General features: G+C 52.1%; 6 protein-coding genes across 6 annotated transcripts; 3 read left to right on the top strand and 3 right to left on the bottom strand.

The window, feature by feature from the left end:
• Positions 1-229: 229 nt before the first annotated feature.
• J4E84_005486 (uncharacterized protein) lies at positions 230-1,912 on the bottom strand (the record flags this gene model as incomplete). The annotated part of the gene is made up of 1 exon (XM_049388083.1): positions 230-1,912. The coding sequence occupies one exon, from the start codon at positions 1,910-1,912 to the stop codon at positions 230-232; it is 1,683 nt and encodes a 560-aa protein (XP_049244323.1).
• Positions 1,913-2,734: 822 nt separating this feature from the next.
• Positions 2,735-4,460, top strand: J4E84_005487 (uncharacterized protein; the record flags this gene model as incomplete). Its single annotated transcript, XM_049388084.1, has 4 exons — positions 2,735-2,904; positions 2,953-3,177; positions 3,228-4,238; positions 4,286-4,460. The coding sequence occupies 4 exons, from the start codon at positions 2,735-2,737 to the stop codon at positions 4,458-4,460; spliced, it is 1,581 nt and encodes a 526-aa protein (XP_049244324.1).
• A 139-nt stretch (positions 4,461-4,599) lies between these two features.
• J4E84_005488 (uncharacterized protein) lies at positions 4,600-5,392 on the bottom strand (the record flags this gene model as incomplete). Its single annotated transcript, XM_049388085.1, has 2 exons — positions 4,600-5,192; positions 5,239-5,392. 2 exons carry the CDS (start codon positions 5,390-5,392, stop codon positions 4,600-4,602), a joined length of 747 nt encoding a protein of 248 aa, XP_049244325.1.
• Positions 5,393-6,435: 1,043 nt separating this feature from the next.
• Positions 6,436-8,412, top strand: J4E84_005489 (uncharacterized protein; the record flags this gene model as incomplete). The annotated part of the gene is made up of 1 exon (XM_049388086.1): positions 6,436-8,412. The coding sequence occupies one exon, from the start codon at positions 6,436-6,438 to the stop codon at positions 8,410-8,412; it is 1,977 nt and encodes a 658-aa protein (XP_049244326.1).
• Positions 8,413-8,558: 146 nt separating this feature from the next.
• J4E84_005490 (uncharacterized protein) lies at positions 8,559-14,158 on the bottom strand (the record flags this gene model as incomplete). Its single annotated transcript, XM_049388087.1, has 4 exons — positions 8,559-10,439; positions 10,494-11,897; positions 11,947-13,332; positions 13,436-14,158. The coding sequence occupies 4 exons, from the start codon at positions 14,156-14,158 to the stop codon at positions 8,559-8,561; spliced, it is 5,394 nt and encodes a 1,797-aa protein (XP_049244327.1).
• Positions 14,159-16,819: 2,661 nt separating this feature from the next.
• On the top strand, positions 16,820-18,247 carry J4E84_005491 (uncharacterized protein; the record flags this gene model as incomplete). Its single annotated transcript, XM_049388088.1, has 1 exon — positions 16,820-18,247. One exon carries the CDS (start codon positions 16,820-16,822, stop codon positions 18,245-18,247), a length of 1,428 nt encoding a protein of 475 aa, XP_049244328.1.
• Between the last annotated feature and the right edge of the window lie 2,437 nt (positions 18,248-20,684).

A 20,684-nucleotide genomic window follows, 5' to 3' on the forward strand; every position in this document is an offset into this window, starting at 1 on the left:
CAGCAACGTAGGCTCCTAGGTGTTTAGTTTTCCTCTTGCATAAGGTGGCAGCTTCCATCAAGCGCGTTTGATGTCGTCACTTTTGCTATCAATATAGCGCTTTTGGCTTGTTCGGTGCGCTTTCCATTAGGACAAATAAAAGCCGTCACTGGGATATCCATGAGACTGGCAGTATAGGTGTGTGTGTGTTGTACAGGAGCGCGCTATGTTCAGAGTTACAGGCCTATTACTACGGCAGATCCAAAACATCCTTCAAGACTTTCAACGCCCCAAACAAGTCATTATCGTGATACCTTCTTGCATTCACTTGCAAGTTGATCGGCGCTCCTTCGAAGTCTGAGCTCTCCCACAGCTCTTTGGTGTGTCTGCACTCATCGCTCAACGGCTTGTACCCTGCGGCATATTCTTCCTTGCCCTCTGCTTTGATCGGTGTAGGTACAACCACCCCAGGGTAGTCAACGAAGTTATACAGACTCGTATATGTCCAATAAAAGGCAGTGTCATGCGCAGAGGCCGGGCCGACAAACCCAGGCCCAATGACGATGTCGACTTCCTGTTCATTCCAGCTGTCGGCAAATTCATACCGGTATTTGTCGCGGGTAGCACGAAGCTCATTAACCTCTTCAGCATGAAGCATACCGAGAGGCTCAACATCTTTCCAGTTCCAGTCGCTCAGTGGTAACACTGGCTCGCCTGTGGACATGACATCTTCCTTCGCTAGTTTGCCACCGCCTGGCCAGTACATACGGCGGATCAGCTTCCAGGCTTCTTGTGCCTTGTAAGGCGTGAACGGTTTCACCTGAATGACCTCCGAGTACCGAGCATCCGAGAGACGCTCACGAGCCCATGTTATAGCGCGCTTGACTGGTGGCTGAGGGTCAATGAACCCGTCGTTCTCGATGATGCCAACCCTCAAAGGCTTCTTGCTTTTGGTATTGACGCCTGTCCAAGGAAGCGGAACCACCTTGGGATCCAGCAAGTACGGTTTCTGGTCCAGAACGGTCGTCATGAAAAGATCCATGTCGCGCAAGCTCCGACAGAATGGACCAGTGCTACACAGGACGTTGAGCTCTGCCGAAAATGAATGAGCGAGGAAGTCCTTCATCGGTAGCATGTATGAAGTTGACTTGTATCCATAGACTCCGCAAAACGCGGCAGGGCCTCTTATACTGCCGCCGATATCTGTGCCTACGCCAAGTACTGATCCCTTTATGGCCACTAGGGCAGCTTCGCCACCAGATGAGCCACCAGCGCTAAGGTTGATGTTGAAGGGGTTCAGCGTGCGGCCATAGTGAGATGTCGACTCCAGGTGCATGATCGTTTGGGGCTGATTGGTTTTGCAGTAGAATATTGCACCCATACTTCTTAACATCGACACCAGCAGGCAATCCTCCTCATTGAAGACAACGCTCGCTAACGAGCCTTGTGATGAATAGGTTCCAGCAATGGGCATGTGCTCTTTGATGCTGATGGGAACACCGTGGAGCGGGCCAATCGTCTTGCCGTTCTTTAACATGTAATCGTCCAGCTCTCGCGCCCTTTTGACTGCCTCGTCCATGAACCATTGGGTCAAGCAGCATGTCAATTGATGTGCAATGATAGCGCGTTTCGAAAATGCAGTGGCTACTTCGACCGCTGATAGCTTGCGTGCAGCGATGGCTTCAGCAAGGCCTACTGCATCGTACTTTTCCGTGATGTCGATCTCAGCGGATGTGAGTATACCACAGGTGGCTGGTATTCCCGAGACATCTTTCGGCGGACTGGCAAACAGTTCTGGCGACAAGCGTAGTTCCGGAGGCACTTTTTGCGCGAATGCTTCAAGGATTGAGGCTCGCTTCTTCTCGTAATCTGCTGTACCTTGAGGCACAGGCTTGGGCTGAACTATGGCGAGCTCAGGAGGATATTTGGTCATTTTGGTTTAGTGTAGATGGTTGGAAGATGTGAGTAGTCTGTGTGCTCAAGCGTTCCAAGGTTGTCAATCATGTAAACCAGCATCGCGGTCTTATCTCCACCTGTATCGTCATTGTCGAGGCTAGGCCCAGGACAAGATACCCTGGCACTCGTGGCGCTGAGAGGCATCCCGTATGTAAACGTGGTCACCGGAAAGGTTCCGTGCTGGTATACGACGGCCGATTATCGTATGGCGATAAAGCCGATAAGGCGTTTGGTTGGTGTTGAGGAGCGGAATAGATGCCGACGAACGGCCCTTAGCGCGTCATCCCACATTGTCCCGCGTCAGCTAGCGAGCAACTCCTTACTATATCCAGCTCCAACAACTCCAACTTTCCGGTTATCTTCCAATAAACGGAGCGCCTCTACTGCCTATCAGGCGAACGTTTCCCCGCTTTGTGTCTGGTATCTCGACTCTTGGTCTCTTCGCATGGACCTGCTAAGTTGCGTAAGCCGGTAGATACACACGGAGATGGGCAGCCCAGGGAAGACATATGGGTGGCTATCTCCATGGCTTGCTATCGTATACCCTGAGGGCAACGATTTGGAGACCAGGGAATGTGATAACGAACATGCAGGCTCCACGACGAGCTCCAAACTGGAATGACGCAGGTTACCCATGTTCTTGGGGTTCTGCATACCACCCCACTCTTGTCGTCTACTTTTGGTACAACCAGTTCCGGAAGCTCAGCATTCAAAACATAAATGCACCAGCAGTTGAGACCTACAGCTATCTAGTTGGCAGTCGACTATCACGATGACCGTTGGCGCACACTCCACCGACATGGCTCCCGTGCCGGGTACTGTGCATCTGGTGGATTTGGATCATAGCATTCAAGCTCGACATGCAGGCAATGGGGACATTATCCTCAACCCAGCGCCATCGAGTGATCCTGATGATCCGCTTAATTGGTCTCCGCGTCGCAAGCTCACCTCGACGATATGTACCAACCTGTACGTGCAACTATCGCGCACCACATATGAGACTAATGAGCCGTGAAGATACACCTGGATGACGGGTATCGCTGTGTCGACAGTGTACTCCGTCTTAGTACCACTATCAGAAGCCTCGGGCGTATCTGTGTCAACGCTGAACGAGGGCACTGGATATATGTTTCTGTTCCTCGGTTGGGGTCTTCTCTTCTGGCAGCCTTTCGCACTGCGATACGGCAAACGTCTCACTTTTCTCATATCAGTCGTCGGTGCCATTGGATGCAGTATCTGGAGGTGAGTGCGGATAGATTTGCAGTGACACAATTTCATACTGACCTTCAAAGTGCGTACGTAAAAAGCAATGGCGAGTGGATAGCTCGATGCATCGTCATGGGCTTCTTTGTCGCACCAGTGGAAGCTCTACCCGAAATCTCCGTAACCGATGTTTACTTCACCCATCAGCGTGGGAAATACATGGGGTTTTACGCGTTCTCGTTGGCCGGTAGCAACTATTTTGCTCCCATCATCTCCGGCTTCATTGCGGAAGGGCAAGGGTGGCAGTGGGTCTTTTACTGGCCGGCAATCTTCTTGACCGTTTCGCTGATCTTCATGTTCCTATTCATGGAGGAGACCAACTATACAAGAAAGATTGAGGGAATCGCTGTAACAGCCGAGTCTCCGCAGAGAGACCCATCCAAGGTCGTGGATCAAGAGAAGGCCGACACGACGACTTCGCAATCCACTGCGAGCGATGATATGCGAGTATCAACAAAGACCTTCACGCAAAAGCTATCAATCTGGCAACCGTCCCCGGGATCAAACGTCTTCGAGCGCGCAAAACGTAGTCTCATGTACTTGAGCTGGCCCGTCATCTTTTACGCAGGGTTCAGCTACGGCTCTTACCTCATTTGGTTCAACGTCTTGAACGCCACTGCCTCGATCATCCTCGGCGGCCCAGGGTACAACTTCAAGCCTTCCATGGTCGGTCTAAGTTACGTCTCTTGCTGCATTGGCGTCATTGCCGGAGCACTCTTCTCAGGACGATTCAGCGACTGGTTGACCATCAAATTGGCGCGCCGAAACAACGGCGTCATGGAGGCTGAACATCGATTATGGCCATTTGCAGTATGTTTGGTGATGGTCCCGGCATTCTTGATACTCTGGGGTGTTGGTGCTGCCCATGGCGTACACTGGTTTGGACTCGTCTTTGCAATGGGTTGTGTCGCTTTTACTTCATCAGTCGGCGTCACCATCAGCGTAAACTACATGATCGACAGCTACCACGACATAAGTGGCGATGCGATCGTGACGGTCATCTTGATTCGCAACACCATGTCATTCGCAATCAGCTACGGGTGAGTTCCTCACAGCTTTTGCAGAACGACTTGCTAACGAAACGTAGCATTACACCATGGCTGACAGACTTGGGCTACCAGAACTGTTTCATATCTGCAGCTTTCGTTGGAATGGCTGCATCAGCAGTGTTCCTCGTAATGATCAAGTACGGCAAGGGTATGCGCGTGAAAAGCAGTAGCAAGTACTACAGTATCGTTGATGCTGATAAGGCGATAAACTAGAGCAGTGCATATAGAACTCGATGCATAATTGTATGCGTAAATATCATGCTTTTGGATCACCAATATTACATTTAGACACGATTTCGATTTCCAGATGCAGTTCGTAACATCGTAACATTCGTTCAAGATACACAGTAAACTACAATACAAGCACCGCGAAAAGAGCTACACCGCTAAGCAAACCAGCCGTCCCATACGGTACGCTGATCTCGCCAGCTGCACCAGTGAAGGCCTGTGGTGTTCCCGTGGGCGTAGCAACTGCGCCCGAGGCTACTGTTGCTGATCCAGTTCCACTAGCCGTTGCACTTATCCTTCCATCAACACGAAAGAAGTTTGCCGCGAGCGGCGCACTCACACCGTTCTGCGACATGAACGATTGGATGTCAAAGCCTATCCTATCTTGTACGCCAGCAAATGCCGATGCCTGGATGTTCAGACTGGCAGGTTGCGGAAAGAGCAGTTCGACGTATCGATGCGCGACTGTGTCAGTCGCTGGGGGGCCCGGAGGGATGTATTGGGCGGGGCCCTTTTCCGATGATGCGAGCAGAGTGGCGGCGCCCATTAGTTGTTGTTTTGTTGCTTTGAATCCGGTATTCATGCAGTGTAGTAGTGTGCGGCGTTCTGTGCTGCCGTCCGCTGGTGGTACATCGAGGTCGAGCATCACAAACATGTACGTTTGGCTTGCATCTATCATGGCGCTGGATAATGCAAGTTGTGGTTGTGTTGCGGCAGCTAGACAGGTTAGGACTTCATCCTGATTGAGATTTTGGGAACTTACAGGCTTTTGCCAATTGCTGCCCAGCTGTGTTGACCATAGTCGAATTGAAGATGACTTCAAGCTTGGTGGTAGCCTGAGGCGTAAAACCTGAGGGTACTTGCGCCTGCGCAAGACCCACTAATCCAGCGAACAATACTGAAGGTATGAAATGCATCATAAAGAATACGTTTATAAACAATTGCGTGGAGAACTTTGTACACAGGATGTAATAAAAGTGGTTTTTTGGAGGCGGCCCGAAATGAGGCTACCAGCCTACATATACCGTCATTATCGAAGTACGCGGCCCCAAGGAATATTCGCTGAAGCCGTGGCATAGTCTGTCGCAGTGCATCTAGCGCCGATACTAGGTGACGTGCTTACGTAGAGTGTTCCATATGATTGCGAAACGGCAACTGTGTGAAGAGCTGGCTGTCACATCTTGGCAATCGTCACGCCCACAATGCCTAAAGCAAATCCAGGATCATACCTTTCGACAATTCGCTCATGTGTCGCAAGAAGTCGTAGGAGGCATTGATAATGCTGAAGAAAATGTCTGCTGTGTGGTCAGTCCTTCGTCATTCAGATACGTGACAGTGTTCAGGCGATATCTCGCTGCCTGGGTCTCCGAAGCGCCACTGAACATAGCGCCTACTTATGAAAAAATGTTACGCAGATATCTGGGGTCGAAATAGAGACTGCAGGTCGTGAGAGCCGTTTGGAGTAGCGGATTTCGCAACGGTTCACGGTCTACATCCCCGCCGTAATGACGCAGTGGGGAACGTCTGCAGACCTGTCAGAGTTTCGCCAAGGTGTCAACCTCCGAAACTGGAGCAAAGAGACGAGTCGAGGTGTCTTTCAAATTCCGACGACTGTTCCAGACGAGGGTCTGACGTAGCATTGATGGGACCAACCGGGAGTAGCCTTGGACTGCTGGGCAAGAGGGTCTGGCAAAACACGCTAGGGGCGCCACACGTGAGCGCGTGTTGAAGACAGTCTGTGCTTCTCTTAGCGCCGATCGCCACGTTGCGCGCATGTCGCGCGATCAAGGATACCTCCTGGGTATCTCCTATGCCATCCATCATTACTCGCCGGCGACTTGGGTCTGGACGATATCTCTATTGGAGGGGCATAACATCAATGGCAAGCTCCAGCCATGCCGCTGTGGCTCCAAAAGACCCCGCCAAAACACCGAAACCGCATTGGCCACTCGCGTACTGCATGCAACCACAGAAACCCAAAGCCTCGTCACTTCAGTCTTACGGTTTCTCATCCACCCAAGCGGCACCAAAACAATGGTGGAGCCATCGGCTCTATCGAGGCCCCGAAGGCAAGGAAGTCGAAGTTCTGTACAGCAAGAATAAAGCGCAATCCGAGATATATGCAAAGCAGTTTCTTGAGGAGCCTGTCATTGGATTTGACATGGAGTGGCCGTGGAATGATTGGAAAAGAGACGATTTGCAGAACAAGATTGGACTGATTCAACTCGCTTCTGAAGACAAGATTGCATTGTTTCACATCGGACTGCACTCAGGGAAGACGAGCGAAGACATAATCGCGCCGACATTGAAACGCATTCTTGAGGATCCCAAGATTGGCAAAGTAGGTGTCAATGTGCTGAAGGCGGACTTCTCGAGATTGAGTCGCTTCTTCGGGCTCAAGCCCAAAGGTGCCGTCGAATCCAGCCATCTCTACCGCCTCGTAAAGTTCGGCCCTGCAAAGCCGGAGTTGGTATCGGTCAAGCTGGTGAGTTTGGCACATCAGGTGGAGGAGCAGCTTGGTTTGCCCCTTTACAAGGGCGACGTGAGGACAAGCAACTGGAGCAAGCCCCTGTCGAAAGATCAGATCAACTACGCGGCTGGAGATGCGTACGCGGGTTTCATGCTTTACAAATATATGAATGCGAAGAGACTTGCCATGAGGCCTACCCCACCATTACCGGTTCACGCCGAGAAGTACCCAAGCGGCAAGGCATCGAGAGATGATCCGATACTGTTGGACGTCGGAGACGGTACGACCATCACTACAGAAGCCTTCTTTGGTGTCAAACCTGCAAAGAGTGGAACAACAAGAACAAGCTCTAAAGTACCGAAGAAGACTGCACCTGCGAAGACTAGTGGGTCAACGTTGGATCATATTTCACAAGCATTGTTCGAAGAATTAGCTGTTCGGCGAGCATCCCTTGCAGAGACTGGGAAGATACAGCCTTCTCGCGTCATATCCGACACTCTGCTAGAAGCCATCGCGCGCGCACAGCCTTGCGATACTGAGGGCTTGCTTGCTGTAAAAGGTATTGGAAAGATCCAGCAAGCAAAGTACGGTAACGAGTGGCTCGAGGTTATCTCACTTTTTCTTGCCACGAACGGCATCGAGCAACCAGCTGGGACTGTGAAGCCATCCGAACCAGAAATCCAGTTGCCGCATACACCTCGTCGCCCAAAGATGCAACGCAAGGTTGCAGATGATAGCTCTGAAGACTCGTCTCCCGCTTTCGAAACAGCGCCCCCACGGACACCTCAACTACACACCGGCCTATCTTTTACTATGGCAGAGACAAAACTTGGTGTGGGTCATGGCAATGAATCTCATGGCAGTACATCCCCTTACGACTCTGACGATACCCTCCCATCACTAGACTTTGGCAGTCCCAGCCCTCGGCGAACAAGCGCCGGCACCAAGCGCAAACGCGCTGAGAGTCCGGTGAAGACCGACGCAGAAAAAGTCGCTCGGCCTGCGGGAGAACCGTTACAAGATCCGACAATAACCACACCTCGCACCACCCTCGCTGGCAAAGTGTTGGAAGGACGACCACTAGATACAACGACACCTTCTAAATCGAAAGCAAAGTTCACGCAGCAACCATCCCTGAGCCACGCCCTCGGTGTCGCGAGCAAAAGCCCTGCTTCAGCCTCAGCTCTAGCTCCAATACAGACTCCACCACTATCACCTGGATCGCGCATCGCTCGGTCGAAGCTTCTGGCTTTCAGTAAACTGGTAACGCGAAAATTGCCCGCTCGATCCACAACGGCTCCACCCATCATAACAGACCACACGTTAGACCTGATCATAAGAGTAAGACCGCAGACGCAAGATGAGCTGGAACGCATTCCGGGGATAGACAGCTTGCTATTAGCTTGTGAGAAGACAGGCACAGATTTACTGAGGAACGTAGTCAAGTTTGCGCCATCGCAGTCATGATGCAAGTGGGTTGAGCGTTATGGTATGAACTTATGACTTGAGGAAGCTATACGATAATGGGAGTTCTTTGATTCAACATCTACTTCGTTAAGGGCTGTAATGTCTATAATATTGACACTGTAATACAGGCTTACACTCTGATGCATTTAAGCCCACATAGCCTTGAACTTGGTGTCAAAGTCTTCTTTCAGAGCCTTGAACGCCTTCAGCACATTCAACAAGCCCTCGCCTTCCTCCCAAGCGGGCGGTTCCTTCTTCTCATCATCGTCCTCGGCATCCCAGCTCTCCTCAACTTCTGATTCACTGGAAGAGCTACCCATCTCATCCTCCCATGATTCTTCGACCTTCTTCTTGGCCTTCTTCTTGGGTTGGAACGCCAGTTCCTGCTTGGGTGGGACTTTACTGGTAGAAGCAGTGGTGGCTGAACTGGCCTCTGTCGCAGTGTCGCTCGGTAACATTTTGTCTTCCCGGTTCTCTTCCTCGTCGTCACCACCACCTCGGACGTCGATGAAGTCGAGATCGGACTCTGTTGCAAGACCCAAGAAGTTCGACAAACTTGTAGTAATCGTGGCGAGCGTCATACTGAGGTCGTTCAGTACGAACCATACATCTCCACGACGAATCTTGTTGGCCGTGATCAAAGCGTTGACGTCACCGTGCATGAAGAAGTCATAAAGGTAAGCGTTCAGCGGAAGATCGGAATCTTCAGGGTAGAGGCCAACGTGAGGTACGACAGCCTCTTCAAGGAAGACGCCAGAACGGCTAGTGCTGCACAGATCGTGGATGGACTCGAACTTGTCATCGTATCCCGAAAGAGCAACAAAAGTGGAGCGAGCCTTCACGTTCTGGCTCTCTGACTTCGAGGAGACTTCGGCACCGACGGTGACATCTGTCAATGGGAGCGTGTTGTCCGGCTCCTGAACATGTTGGTCGACGAAACTGCGCACGTAGGCTGTGAAAATGTCGAGCGTAGTCTTGTTGTGGCGACGCAACACATTCGCAGCATGCTCTGGCATTGAAGGCAGGAACACGAGCGATGGGCTCTTCTTCACGATCTCGCGTACGTATTCTTCGTCCGCCTGTCGACAGTGACGTCGGCCAAACAAATGCGACATAGTGAGCATGAGTTCGCGTAATACCACTTCTTTGTTTGTGTCGATCTTGGCGCAAAGCTCGTGGAAGTATCCATCCTTCAGCAGAGCGTGGAAGGCAAAGGATGAGTTCTCGGTAAAGTACAGATGCGATACAGCACCTGCAAAGTTCAAAGGCACACCTTGCGCATCCAGAAGATGCTGTCTCCGCAAGTACTCAACTGAGAAACGCAGATGATGGAGGACTGTCATCTTCGCATCCTCGCCACCAAGGTAGAGTCGTGGCTGTGAGAGCAGGGAGTTGACGCATCGGACAGCGAAGGGCGCGTTCTCGGATGAGTTCAACAACGTGAACAAACGAAGTACCAGTGTTGTCGTGATGGGGAAATGTCCGTTGAGGTCAGGTAACCGCGAGCTGATGAGTTTGTGGATCTTGCTGAGAGACACTCCGTGGAAAACGACATTTCCAAGCATATCGAAACCTCGACGACCTGCACGACCGGCGGCTTGACGGAAGTTGAGCGCCGTCAAAAAGACAGAGTCGCCTGAGAAGACGACAGTCTTACAGGGCATGTTGATACCGAGAGCAAGTGTACCTGTTGCGATCACAACGCGAAGGTAACCCTTTCGGAATAACATCTCAACGCAGTACCTGTACTTTCGGTTCATACCAGCGTGATGGACACCGATACCGCGCATGAGGCCGTCGATAAGCCATTCATCGACCCCACGATAACGTAGCTCCTTCGCGTGTACGGCAAATTCTTCTTGTGACAACTTCTTGTGATCCGCGAAGTGGAATCCATCGAGAGGCTTGTTCGGATCAAACGAAGCAAAGGTGCTGACCTCGACGTTGGCGGCTTCTTTCATCTGGTCCTGTTTAGTCATGCCCTTCGAGGCATCTCCGCGAAGGCCTTGCTTCTCTCGTCTCGCAACCTAGAAAAGAGTTAGTTTTACACGTGCAGTTATCGATTGAAGAGATAAACGTACCTCCTTCTTCCAGTCCTCCCACTGCTGCAGCTTGATCTTCCATTTCGGGCTAGTCTCCTTCCAGGCGACTTCGGCATCGACAAGTTGCTTCATGAGCGTTTGGCACATCTTCTCGCAAATCGCACGATCGTAGTTGAATATGATACCCGGAAGCGCGTCTTGTTGCTGCAGATCAGCGAGCAAAGGTAGTATGCTAGAGATGTCGTGGCTAATTTCCATGCCCAACTCATCGAGTTGTCCCTTGTTGTCTACAGCGTCGTTTCCAGCGTCCTCGCTGACTTGATGCTCTTGTAAACCAGATATGGGACTGCTGAGATCCTTCCGAACTTCAGCAAAAGGCGACTTGTCATCGGCCATCCATGCAGTGAGAAGCTTCTTGAGGCCAGCTTGCCAGTTGATTATGTCTGCCTTCTTGATGACTGTTGGGAGTATTGAAGATGGATCCAGAGACTTGTCTACCGGGTACTCGGCCGTCTGGTACTTGGTCATACTCTGCCATAGGGTAAGGCAGTCTCGGGCTTCAAGGGACAAGTCGCTGGGCAGTCCGCGCGTGCGATTGATCAAGCTGGCTACAGGATGCAGGAAAGCGAAGTCTGTATGTTCGTCCAATCCTAGCTGCGCAAATGAGCGGTTGCTCGGGAGCGGCAGATAGCTAGCTGCGTTGCGCTTGGCGGGCGGCGTGTATACAAACTTTCGGAGGTCAGAATATCTGTGTGGGTGTTGTACCATAACCAATTCGTTGCCAGCGGCTTTCTGACTAGCGGATAGCCAGTCATTGAAAGATTCTGCATTGCCAATGGTTGCCGAGAGCGCGATGATGGGGCAGGGAGCCATGAGTAGCAGCTGTTCCCAGACGACACCGTCTTCGGCTTGGCCGATACAGTGGACTTCATCGAAGATAATCCACTTCACTCGTTCGGACCAGCTCTTCGCGTTGCTAGGGGCCAACAGCATTATCTGGAGAATGTGGGGAACTGTTACAAGAATCTGACATCCTGTGGGGTTGTTGATCCGGTAGTCTCGTGTGTGAATACCCCAAACAGACTGGCTGTACTTGTAGTTCTTCGAGAATCGTGCTTGAATTTCAGCGGCGATTTGGTTGACCAAAGCTTTGGTGGGAGCAACATATACAAGAACATCATCGTTGTTCGCCTCGAGAACCTGCTTCATGGCGTAAAACGAGATGAATGTCTTACCCGCTGAGGTTGGGGCAATAACGAGCAGACTGCGGCGAGCATCAATTTCGTCCAGCACGCGTCGCTGCCACGCATCTGGCTCAAACGGTACACGGGAATCTGGCGCCGAATCGATCGTACGGTCAAAGTACGGTCCGCAGTGGAGAAGCTGAAACTCCTCTGGAGAGAGGGTCAAGGCTAGATCCGATACAACGGTCTCTTCCAGAACCTATGATTCTGTTAGCGGTTGCGGGTTGTGAAGCTATTAGTCAACTTACAAACTTGAACGGCAGCTTCCGATCGCCTTGTTCTGTGGGCACTTGCAGCGTGGGCAGCTTCAGGCGCTCAATCGTTAGAGCCAGACACTTTGCAATCGTCTTGGTAACAGTCTCATAGTTGCTAATAGTCCGAGCAGTATCGAAAAGAAGCGCAGCGACATAAAGACCCTTCTCTTTGGCGCCGTCGCGGCAAAATCGCACCCACATCTCCAGGAGAACGTTCAGCATGTACATCCGCACATCGGGACCAATGACCTGGCGCTGAGCCTCATTGCGGTCGGCTAGGTATTGCCTGGCTTTGTTGTATCTGGAAGCCAAGTCGACCTGCTTCTCAAGGCCCGCACATGAGACGGTCCAGGCTTGGTACCATTGTTTCGCGTTCTCCTCATCTTTGCGCTTCGAGCCTGCGGCGATGTTGGCAAGCATGGCCTCCTTTGATGCATTAATGTTCTTAGTGCTCTGTCTAGACGCTTGCTTCGGTCGCTTGTTCTCGATAGTCTGGGTCGGTGTCATAGACTTCGCTTGGCCTGCTTTCGACTTGTCGCCGAGAGTGATTGTCTCTGGATCTAGTACCTTGCCAACGGCGTTTGTTAGACTGGCGGCGTACGAAGTCATCTCGGCCATGAAGAACTGGTTTCGGCGGAGAGCCTTCTTCGCTATCTTCGGATCTTTCTCGACAACGACCTTTGTTTTCTGATTCAACGATCTCTGGTTATGCCAATGCGTGACTTCGCGGAAGATGTTAGCAGTAGTCGGGTCTGCTTTGCCTCCTGACTTTGACACATCTAGTTTGATAGGCGCCAGATGAGGATCGAAAACGTCGTTGGAGAAGGGCAAAACTTTGTACGTCGTTGTCTCTTCATCGCTGTCCTTGGCCGTAGCAGTGTCCGTGCTTGTTGTGGAAATAGCCTTTGGCTGAGCTGGGAGATTGTGGACGTCCAGAGCTGCTGTGGCCTTGAGCAGGGTCTGGAGATGCTCGCTGGGCTCTGTGGCAGGATTACGCGCGCACTGTGCAAGAAGTCTTCCGTCGATGAGATCCGCCAAATCGCAGTCCGGATGGCCTTTGAAGGCTTCAGCCCATGCAGGACTACCAATAAACTTGCGCGCCTCGTGGCAGAAGTCCAGAATGAAAGATTTGACGTCATCCGGAATATCACGCTGCTTGATGATGCGATCAGATAGTGGAAGCTCTGAGAGCAATGCTGCATGCTGCAGTAAGACAGCCGACAGATCGGCATGCGAAGCTGCGAGCTTTGAAGCTACCAGTACTGTCAAGTATTCGCGCTCGGTTAGGAGTTGATCGCAAGAAGTCCTGATCGTCTGCAGAAAACCGCGCATGTGCGACAGATCAACGACATCGGTCAATCTCTTGTTTGTATGGGGCTCCTGATCAAAGTTGTAAGCAGACGAAGCTATCAAAGGGGAAATTGTTCAGGAAAAAAGGCTAGGTGCAAGATTTAGAGAGGGAAAGGCTGTAGTAGTTACGTACTGCGGATGAGACATTAAGCGTCATAGAGCGTGCGTGCTCCAGAACAGTTGTGACGACTTTGGTATCGGCCCACTCCAGTCCGTTCACAAGCGCCGCACTATAGCCTCGCTGCATCATACTGTATATGAATGTGCGGAAAGATGTCTTGTACTCTTGTTGGCGCTCCTGTACATCCTTGTTTTCACCCTGTGGGGTATCAAGGTCCTTCTGTAGGACCAACTTCTTGCGGATGTCAGTGAAGGAAGCTCCGTCATGACACAAGACGAAGTAAATGTCTGTAGCACGCAGATACTCCGTGAAGCCATCGGATGATACTGATGAGAAGGTGTTGATCTCAATCTCAGGGACAGCATCTGGCAGGTTGACCTTGAGATGGCGGATGATAGCTGCTCGTGCAAGCAGGTACTTCTCGCTTATGGCTGGCGACGCATCCTGGGGTACGCAAAGATCTTGATGTTCGTCGAAGAAGGCAATGTGGAAGTTGCAGCCTCGAGAGACGAGACCCTGTAGGAATTTCTCGACGGCGTACGATGCGTGCAGCAATTGATATCCAGGGTCGAAATCGATGTGTGGGTCGCCGAAGCACTGAAGCAAAAGTGATTCGCCGTGTACGAGAAAGCGCTCACTGCCTGCAAAGTCGCCTACCAGGTCGACCCGGCGGCTGTAGAGGTTGGAGTACCATTGGAGGATCTGCTCCTCGGTACCTTGCTTGTCGGCAGCCATGCTGGGTGGTCTGCACGAGAAGGAAGGAGAGGCGGCGGTCAGAAGCTGTGGTCAGCAGCAGGGTGGTGAGAGAGTGTTTGTCCCCTCAGCCGTTTAGTGGCAGGTGTTGTTAGGTGGGTAGCCGCTGGTGGCGGATAGTGGGACTGTCGATCCCGCGCCAAGTCTTACAGGAGCTTTGCAGTCAAGCTTAGTGCCCAGTACGTATTGTGCCTCGGCTGGATTCCTGCCTAGCCAGGTGAAGGGAGCCGTATTTTGAGTTAATTTTTGACTGTTCCAAGGTTGACGTACGTGGATGTGATGTACGTATACGTACTGTCAGCTGAAGTCGAGTGGAGCCGCAGGCCTGGATTCTGCGAATCTGGAAAAGCCGAAAACCCTGACGCGACTAGTGCGCGCTAGCGGGTCAAGCGAGCTGGAAGGTACCACCATCAGCAATTATGGGGCATCGCTATCGGGACCTGAGATCGTACAGATCTAGATTCGGTAGAGCTAGGTCAAGTTCTCAGTGCTCATGGTAAATAGTTGCAATACCTAGTGGTCGTTAGACGGAGTTGAAGGTTCTTTTGATATTCTGGCAAGTTGTACAGCACAATTGATCGGGGAAGAACAACGATGGCATCGAGAATGTGAAGCTTTTCAATTTGAAAGGAAATGTTTCGCACGGAGTGTGACGACGACGGCAACTCAGCTCCGAGAGCTTCGCGCCTAGCGACTGACAAGAACATACATACGCCACCATGACCCTTGTTTGACCTATTAACATACATTCGAAAGAAAGTCAAGCGCTCTGTTCGCTTCAGCGCTCGTCGCATGAGAAGAGCGATACTTGGCAGGATACAAGGGCATGCAAGGCCAGACCACTAAGGGAGGATCAAACAAGAACATGCCGATGCCGCGGTCGAATGTAACCTGGTGGCTGCTTTATGAAGAAAAGCAATTTTACTTCTACTCAGTAAAGTCAGACTTGGTAAAGGTCTGTGGGATCGTTTCGTACTCACCGAGACAACTCGTCTCCTCATATTTCAGATCTCTAGTGGTGCAAGAAGGTCAAGCTTGGCGTGGGGTTAGTTACATCATAGGATGCGATATACAGTAGAACTTACCGGGACAATACGGTTCCAGTGTGCTGGGCTGGGCGGGGGCTGGGGTGGAGGTGACGGTGGGTCATCTCTTGAGCGGTCCTGCGGCGGCGTAGACATTGATAAGCTCAATGGAGCATGAACCGAGCGTGCGTTGACCAGATCAGAGGCGTTGTCCACTGAAGATCCCGTAGTGATGCCCATGCTGTTCGTGTGGTAGTTACAAATCGATCGGAGAGCAGTAATATTGATGGATCAGACGCGGGATTGGAAGTTGATAGTCGAAGAGCTGTATGTGCGAAAGAGTGGAAGACTGTTCTGGAGGACAAAACACTAACGTAGTCTCGATATTAAATAGTCTGAGGCAAGGTTTTCCTACACTCCCAATGAACACCATAAGATGTCACCTAGTGGCGTACAGGGGCGTGTGTCTAGTTGGCAGACCCAAAAAGCCATGCAAAGGCAATCAGAATCGCAGCGGCCCGTCCGCGCGGATAGACGGGTGGCGTCAGGAAGGACTAAGTCTAAAGTGTTATGCTGGAATGGGATGCTGGTTAGGCAGACAGGGTGTACAAGCGGCGAATAAGAGTCTTCCCCGGGCGGAAGAAAGCTTGATCTGGGGTGTAGAAGATGCCATCTTCAACGGCGGTAAACAACGTGTCGACGGGTGAGAGCACGGCGAGCGACAGTCGACCGATTGTGTGACTACCAGGGTTGAGTACTGCTTGCAACTAAGTAGGCGGCGGGGAAGATGCTCCGCAGCCGCACATCCCCTTGTGCAAGGTGCCTGGGAAGATTGCTTTGCCTCCAACTGTAGGATTCTGAAATGGCGGTCTACGAAGCCATGATGTCAAGATGGATACACGAATACTTCCATTCGTTCGTGGGCATGACTAGACGCCTCGCACTCAGCTGCTAAAGTCCTTGATTGGCTTGTCGAGCTGCACGCATTCCCGTGCTAGGACTTGGGACGATCAGTAGGCGATGAGGAGACGATGTTTGTCTATACTCAAGTGAAGCAAACGGCTGACCAGTCGACATAGCCTCACTTTTCAGCCATGATATAGAGTTGTTGAAATGGATAGATGCAGCTTTGGCGAGGATGTCAATCGGTGTGAAAGCCTGCGCAGTTCGGACAGGTGAAGTGGTGAGGGTGAGACGAGTCACAGACAACAAGGCCGGCGCGCTCGGACGTGACGGCGCGCCAAGGCCAACGCGAGCCCTGGAGCATCGCGACTTCCTTTCAGGCAGACTCACTCTACGCCAATCCCCCCAGCCTCGCACTCCCGCCAGTCGCCTAGAATCGCCTATTCGAGACGCACTCCAGATCCAGAAGCGACCGTCTCGGCTGCTCCACGGCGCTGTCCACTACCGTCGCATGCGCCCGTCCGACATGTGCTTCACTGGGTCGTAGGGCTAGCAATCACATCGTCCGTCCCTGCGTCACCCGGCTGGTGATACCCTCGCCGCCCGCCCATCGGCTCTCTTCACCCCTTCCGCTTCATTAGACGCAGCGCGCCCGCACCCGACAGCCCCACCAGTTCCACCCCAGCCCTCACACATCGCACTGCGCCCCGCCAACATGTCTTCGGTCTGGAACCCCGACAATGTACGCGACGTGGCCGAATCGGTGGGCATCGCCTCACTTGCCGACAATGTCGTCGAAGAGCTGGCACGCGACGTCGACTTCCGCCTGGCACAGGTGCTAGAGGAGGCCCTCAAGTTCATGCGACACGGGAAGCGGACCACTCTGAGCACACAGGATATATCCAATGCCCTCAAGGTGTTGAATGTGGAGCCCCTCTACGGCTACGAGTCTACCCGACCGCTGCGCTTCGGTGAGGCTTCGCTGGGGCCCGGCCAGCCCTTGTACTATGTCGAAGACGAGGAGGTCGATTTCGAGAAGCTCATCAACGCCCCACTGCCCAAGGTGCCACGGGAAATCACCTTCACAGCACACTGGCTCGCCGTCGAAGGAGTCCAGCCTTCGATACCTCAGAACCCCAACACCAACACCGGCGATCTCCTGCCCAAGGGACCCAACGCGAACCCTCACTTGGCCGCGGCTAACGGCCTGGACAACGTCAACGTCAAACCGCTCGTCAAACATGTGCTATCCAAAGAATCGCAAGAGCTTTTCAACAAGCTGTCGGGCGCCCTCATCGACGAGACGAACATCGAATGGCAGAACGCAGCACTTGCTGCCATCTCGACAGAGCCGGGCATCCACCAGCTGACGACCTACCTCCTTAGCTTCATAGCCGAAAAGGTTACACACAACATGAAGAACCTGTTCATCTTGACACAGATGATGCGTGCCGCAGAGGCGCTGCTGAAGAACCAGGCCATCTACCTCGATCCCTACGTGGCATACATGGTACCGCCCATCCTGACGTGCTGCACAGGCGGCAAGGTAGGACCAGCAAACCCTGCGCCATCCAACGCCTCCTCAGAGACGCTGAACGGAACCATGCCCGACCACAACCGCGCTACCCAAGATGCATTCTACCTGCGAACGCTTGCAGCCCACCTCCTCAAAGACATTTGCCGGAAGCACGCGTCGTCGAATCAAGGCCTCAAGGCACGCATCGCACGCACCTGCCTGAAGCAGTTTATGGATCCCGACAAATCAGTCGGAACACACTTTGGGGCGCTACAAGCGTTGCTCCTCGTCCTAGGTGCCGGTGACGCACTGAGAGGACTCATCCTACCGAACATTAAGATGTACAACGATGACTTCCTCTCTAAAAAGCTCGCCGACGAGAGCACGAGGCACGACACTGAGATACTGCTTGCAGTACTCGTGGGCTCCTTCCCAGCCCTGGTACCCAAAAGCATGAGAGAGCGGAAACAAAGAGAGCAACATGAGGGCACATACACAGCACCAGACCTTGACGACGTCCGAGAGCAGCTCGTCAGCAAGGTCGGCAATCTCGTGGCCGCCCACTTGATTGAGAAGAAGATGGATCTCGAAGTGCAAGAGATCCTTAGGAAGGACTTTGACATTTGAGCTATTTATGAGAGGGCATACGAGGCATTACTATTGGCGTTTCAGGAGAGGGGCTTGCTTGGATGATACCATTTGCTCCGAGACACCGCGCTCGCACGGCTGTAATTCAAATCCGTCCTTTACATGACTTATCGTTCAGCTGCTCCTGTACCTATATCTTGCAACATAATGTACCAGTGCATGTTCACCCTAACCTACTAATCACACAAGTACAAACTGCATAGTCAAAAGGAACCTCGAAGTCTGCATCGCCTTGGGATTTTGTTATATTTCGTTCATGTAACAACCAGACTGCAGCGCACTCGTTCACTTCCCTCGCGCAACGGGCAACAACAACGCGTCATCTCCACCATCATCATCCGTCCACCTCGCTATCTTCGCGGCAACACCATCAACAACACCTTCCATCATCCCGATACCCTCGTCAATAAAACTCTTGCTCTTCCGGACCAACCTGCTACCTTTGTTGCCAGGAGTCGAAGACCCAGAATGTGCTGTACCGGCTTCCAAAGCCTCCATATCGGAGAGATTGAGTTCAAGGGTCTCGTTGCTGTTGTCGATCGTGTAACTCAACGCAGGAGACACTGATCCAGACGCTGGAACCGAAGTTGGCGTAGTGGGAGCGAAGAAGGCGGCTCGTTCGGCTTGCCATTCCAGCGAACTTCGCTTTACCAGTGTGGCGCTTACATCAGGGCTGAGGAGGCCATTGGGAGGAGGATCGAGGAAAGGGTTTATCGGCGACGTGCTGCCGGATGTAGATGGAGTTGGTGAAGGAGGGACAGAGAGTGTTGGTGTAATTGTAAGACCGAATCGTGGGCCTGCTGAAGGCGAAGACGAAAAACGGCGGTGGTTCGTATACGTGCGATCTTGGAATTCGGATCGTATTGCTCGACTCCTTGGGCGGTTGTAACTGGACGTTGTGTGCTTTGGCCTGTACTTCATCTCGATACTCTCAACGACCTGCCCGTTGTCTCCTAGGTAAGAGAACGGAATCTGGGCCGCTGATGTGATAGCGCTGTCACTGTCCATGGCGGAATCCAGCCCTCTGTCTATCGAGATGCCACTTTGGCTTCCATGTTGATGTGCGTACTTGCTCACTTTGTCAATCGGCCTCCTCTCCTCCTTCCTGTTTCCGACATTTTTCTTCCCTTTCCATTCTGCGCTCCCTACTTTCGACCTTGTCCTCATACTGATGGCGCAAGTTACCACCGTCCACATAACACCGAGTGCGAGAATTGCTATTGTACCGACAAACAGTATCTTGTACCCCGGAGCCAGGTACGCCAGTTCGTAGTCCATGCGGCCCATAATGCTCGGATGATAGGGGAGTTCGTTGTGCGTGATAGCGTTTGGGTCTTGTAGCGGGTTGGAGTACTGTGTCGCGCTATGCGGTACGATAGCGTCTGGGTAGAGGATACCGGGTGGTGAGACGCGGGGGTATGATGAGCGGTGCGGTGATGGCCGCGTATCTGCAATCGGCTTTGTCGGTGTTGTTGTTGAGCCCTTTGACGATTCCAGTCGCGCTACGTCATACGAAGGTCTGGGTGAATGTGGGAGTGACCGTGCAGCGAAATCAGCCTGCAGTGTGCGACGCATGCCAGGAATAATTCCCTGAATTTGCGGGATCGGAAAGCGAAGCCCGGCCTTTAAACTAGGTGTCGCAGACGGCCAGTTGAAGGTCGAGGCGCTATTGTAGTCGTCCTGCGTGTCTTTTGCATTAGTGGTGGGCTGTTCAGTATTTTTCGCAGTGGTAGTGATAGTGCGTGATGTCTCGCGGTATTGCGCCGCTGGTGCCATAACAAGATAGTGCGATGATGCACCAGCAAAATGAATGTCGATATAGTTACACAGCAAGCTGCAAGAGTGTTAAGAGACAAAGGTAATTAGCGAAGAGCATGAAAGAGTTTAGAAGAGAAGCGGCGACCACGGAACAATGCGAGACAATTTGTCAAAGAGACTACTGGAAGGAGTAGTCGTGAAGCAATAATATGAGACAGACGCGCACCAAAGATTCAACAAAGACGATTGATTCATGATGTGGCACCACAGCACCATGAGTTCACGCAGCATCGATATTTTGATCGATAGTTGTACAGTGATGATTTGATAAGACTAGGATTATGTATATGTGAAGAGGCTATGCGAGCTCAGTGTTGTCATTCAAACAAACGCCGCCCAATGGGATATCCAAACTGCAAGTCTAGAGTGTACTTTTGAACGAGACAATGCTATGTCGCAAGAAACGCACAGTACTTTGAAATGCGGAACGACGTTTAAGCAGCCGAAGCTGCGGCGGGATTATGTACGGCAGTTCCCAGGCAGAACGGGCGCCCACTTCCACACAGAGGTGTGGATTGTGTAGCACCGAATGCAGTATGGGACGCCGTGTACCCTTGTGGTACTCACTGAGTGGTGACATATGTCGAGCCACCAACTG

Source organism: Alternaria hordeiaustralica (assembly GCF_023758085.1).
Source record: "Alternaria hordeiaustralica strain BMP 2776 chromosome Unknown scaffold_9, whole genome shotgun sequence".
NCBI lineage: Eukaryota > Fungi > Ascomycota > Dothideomycetes > Pleosporales > Pleosporaceae > Alternaria > Alternaria hordeiaustralica.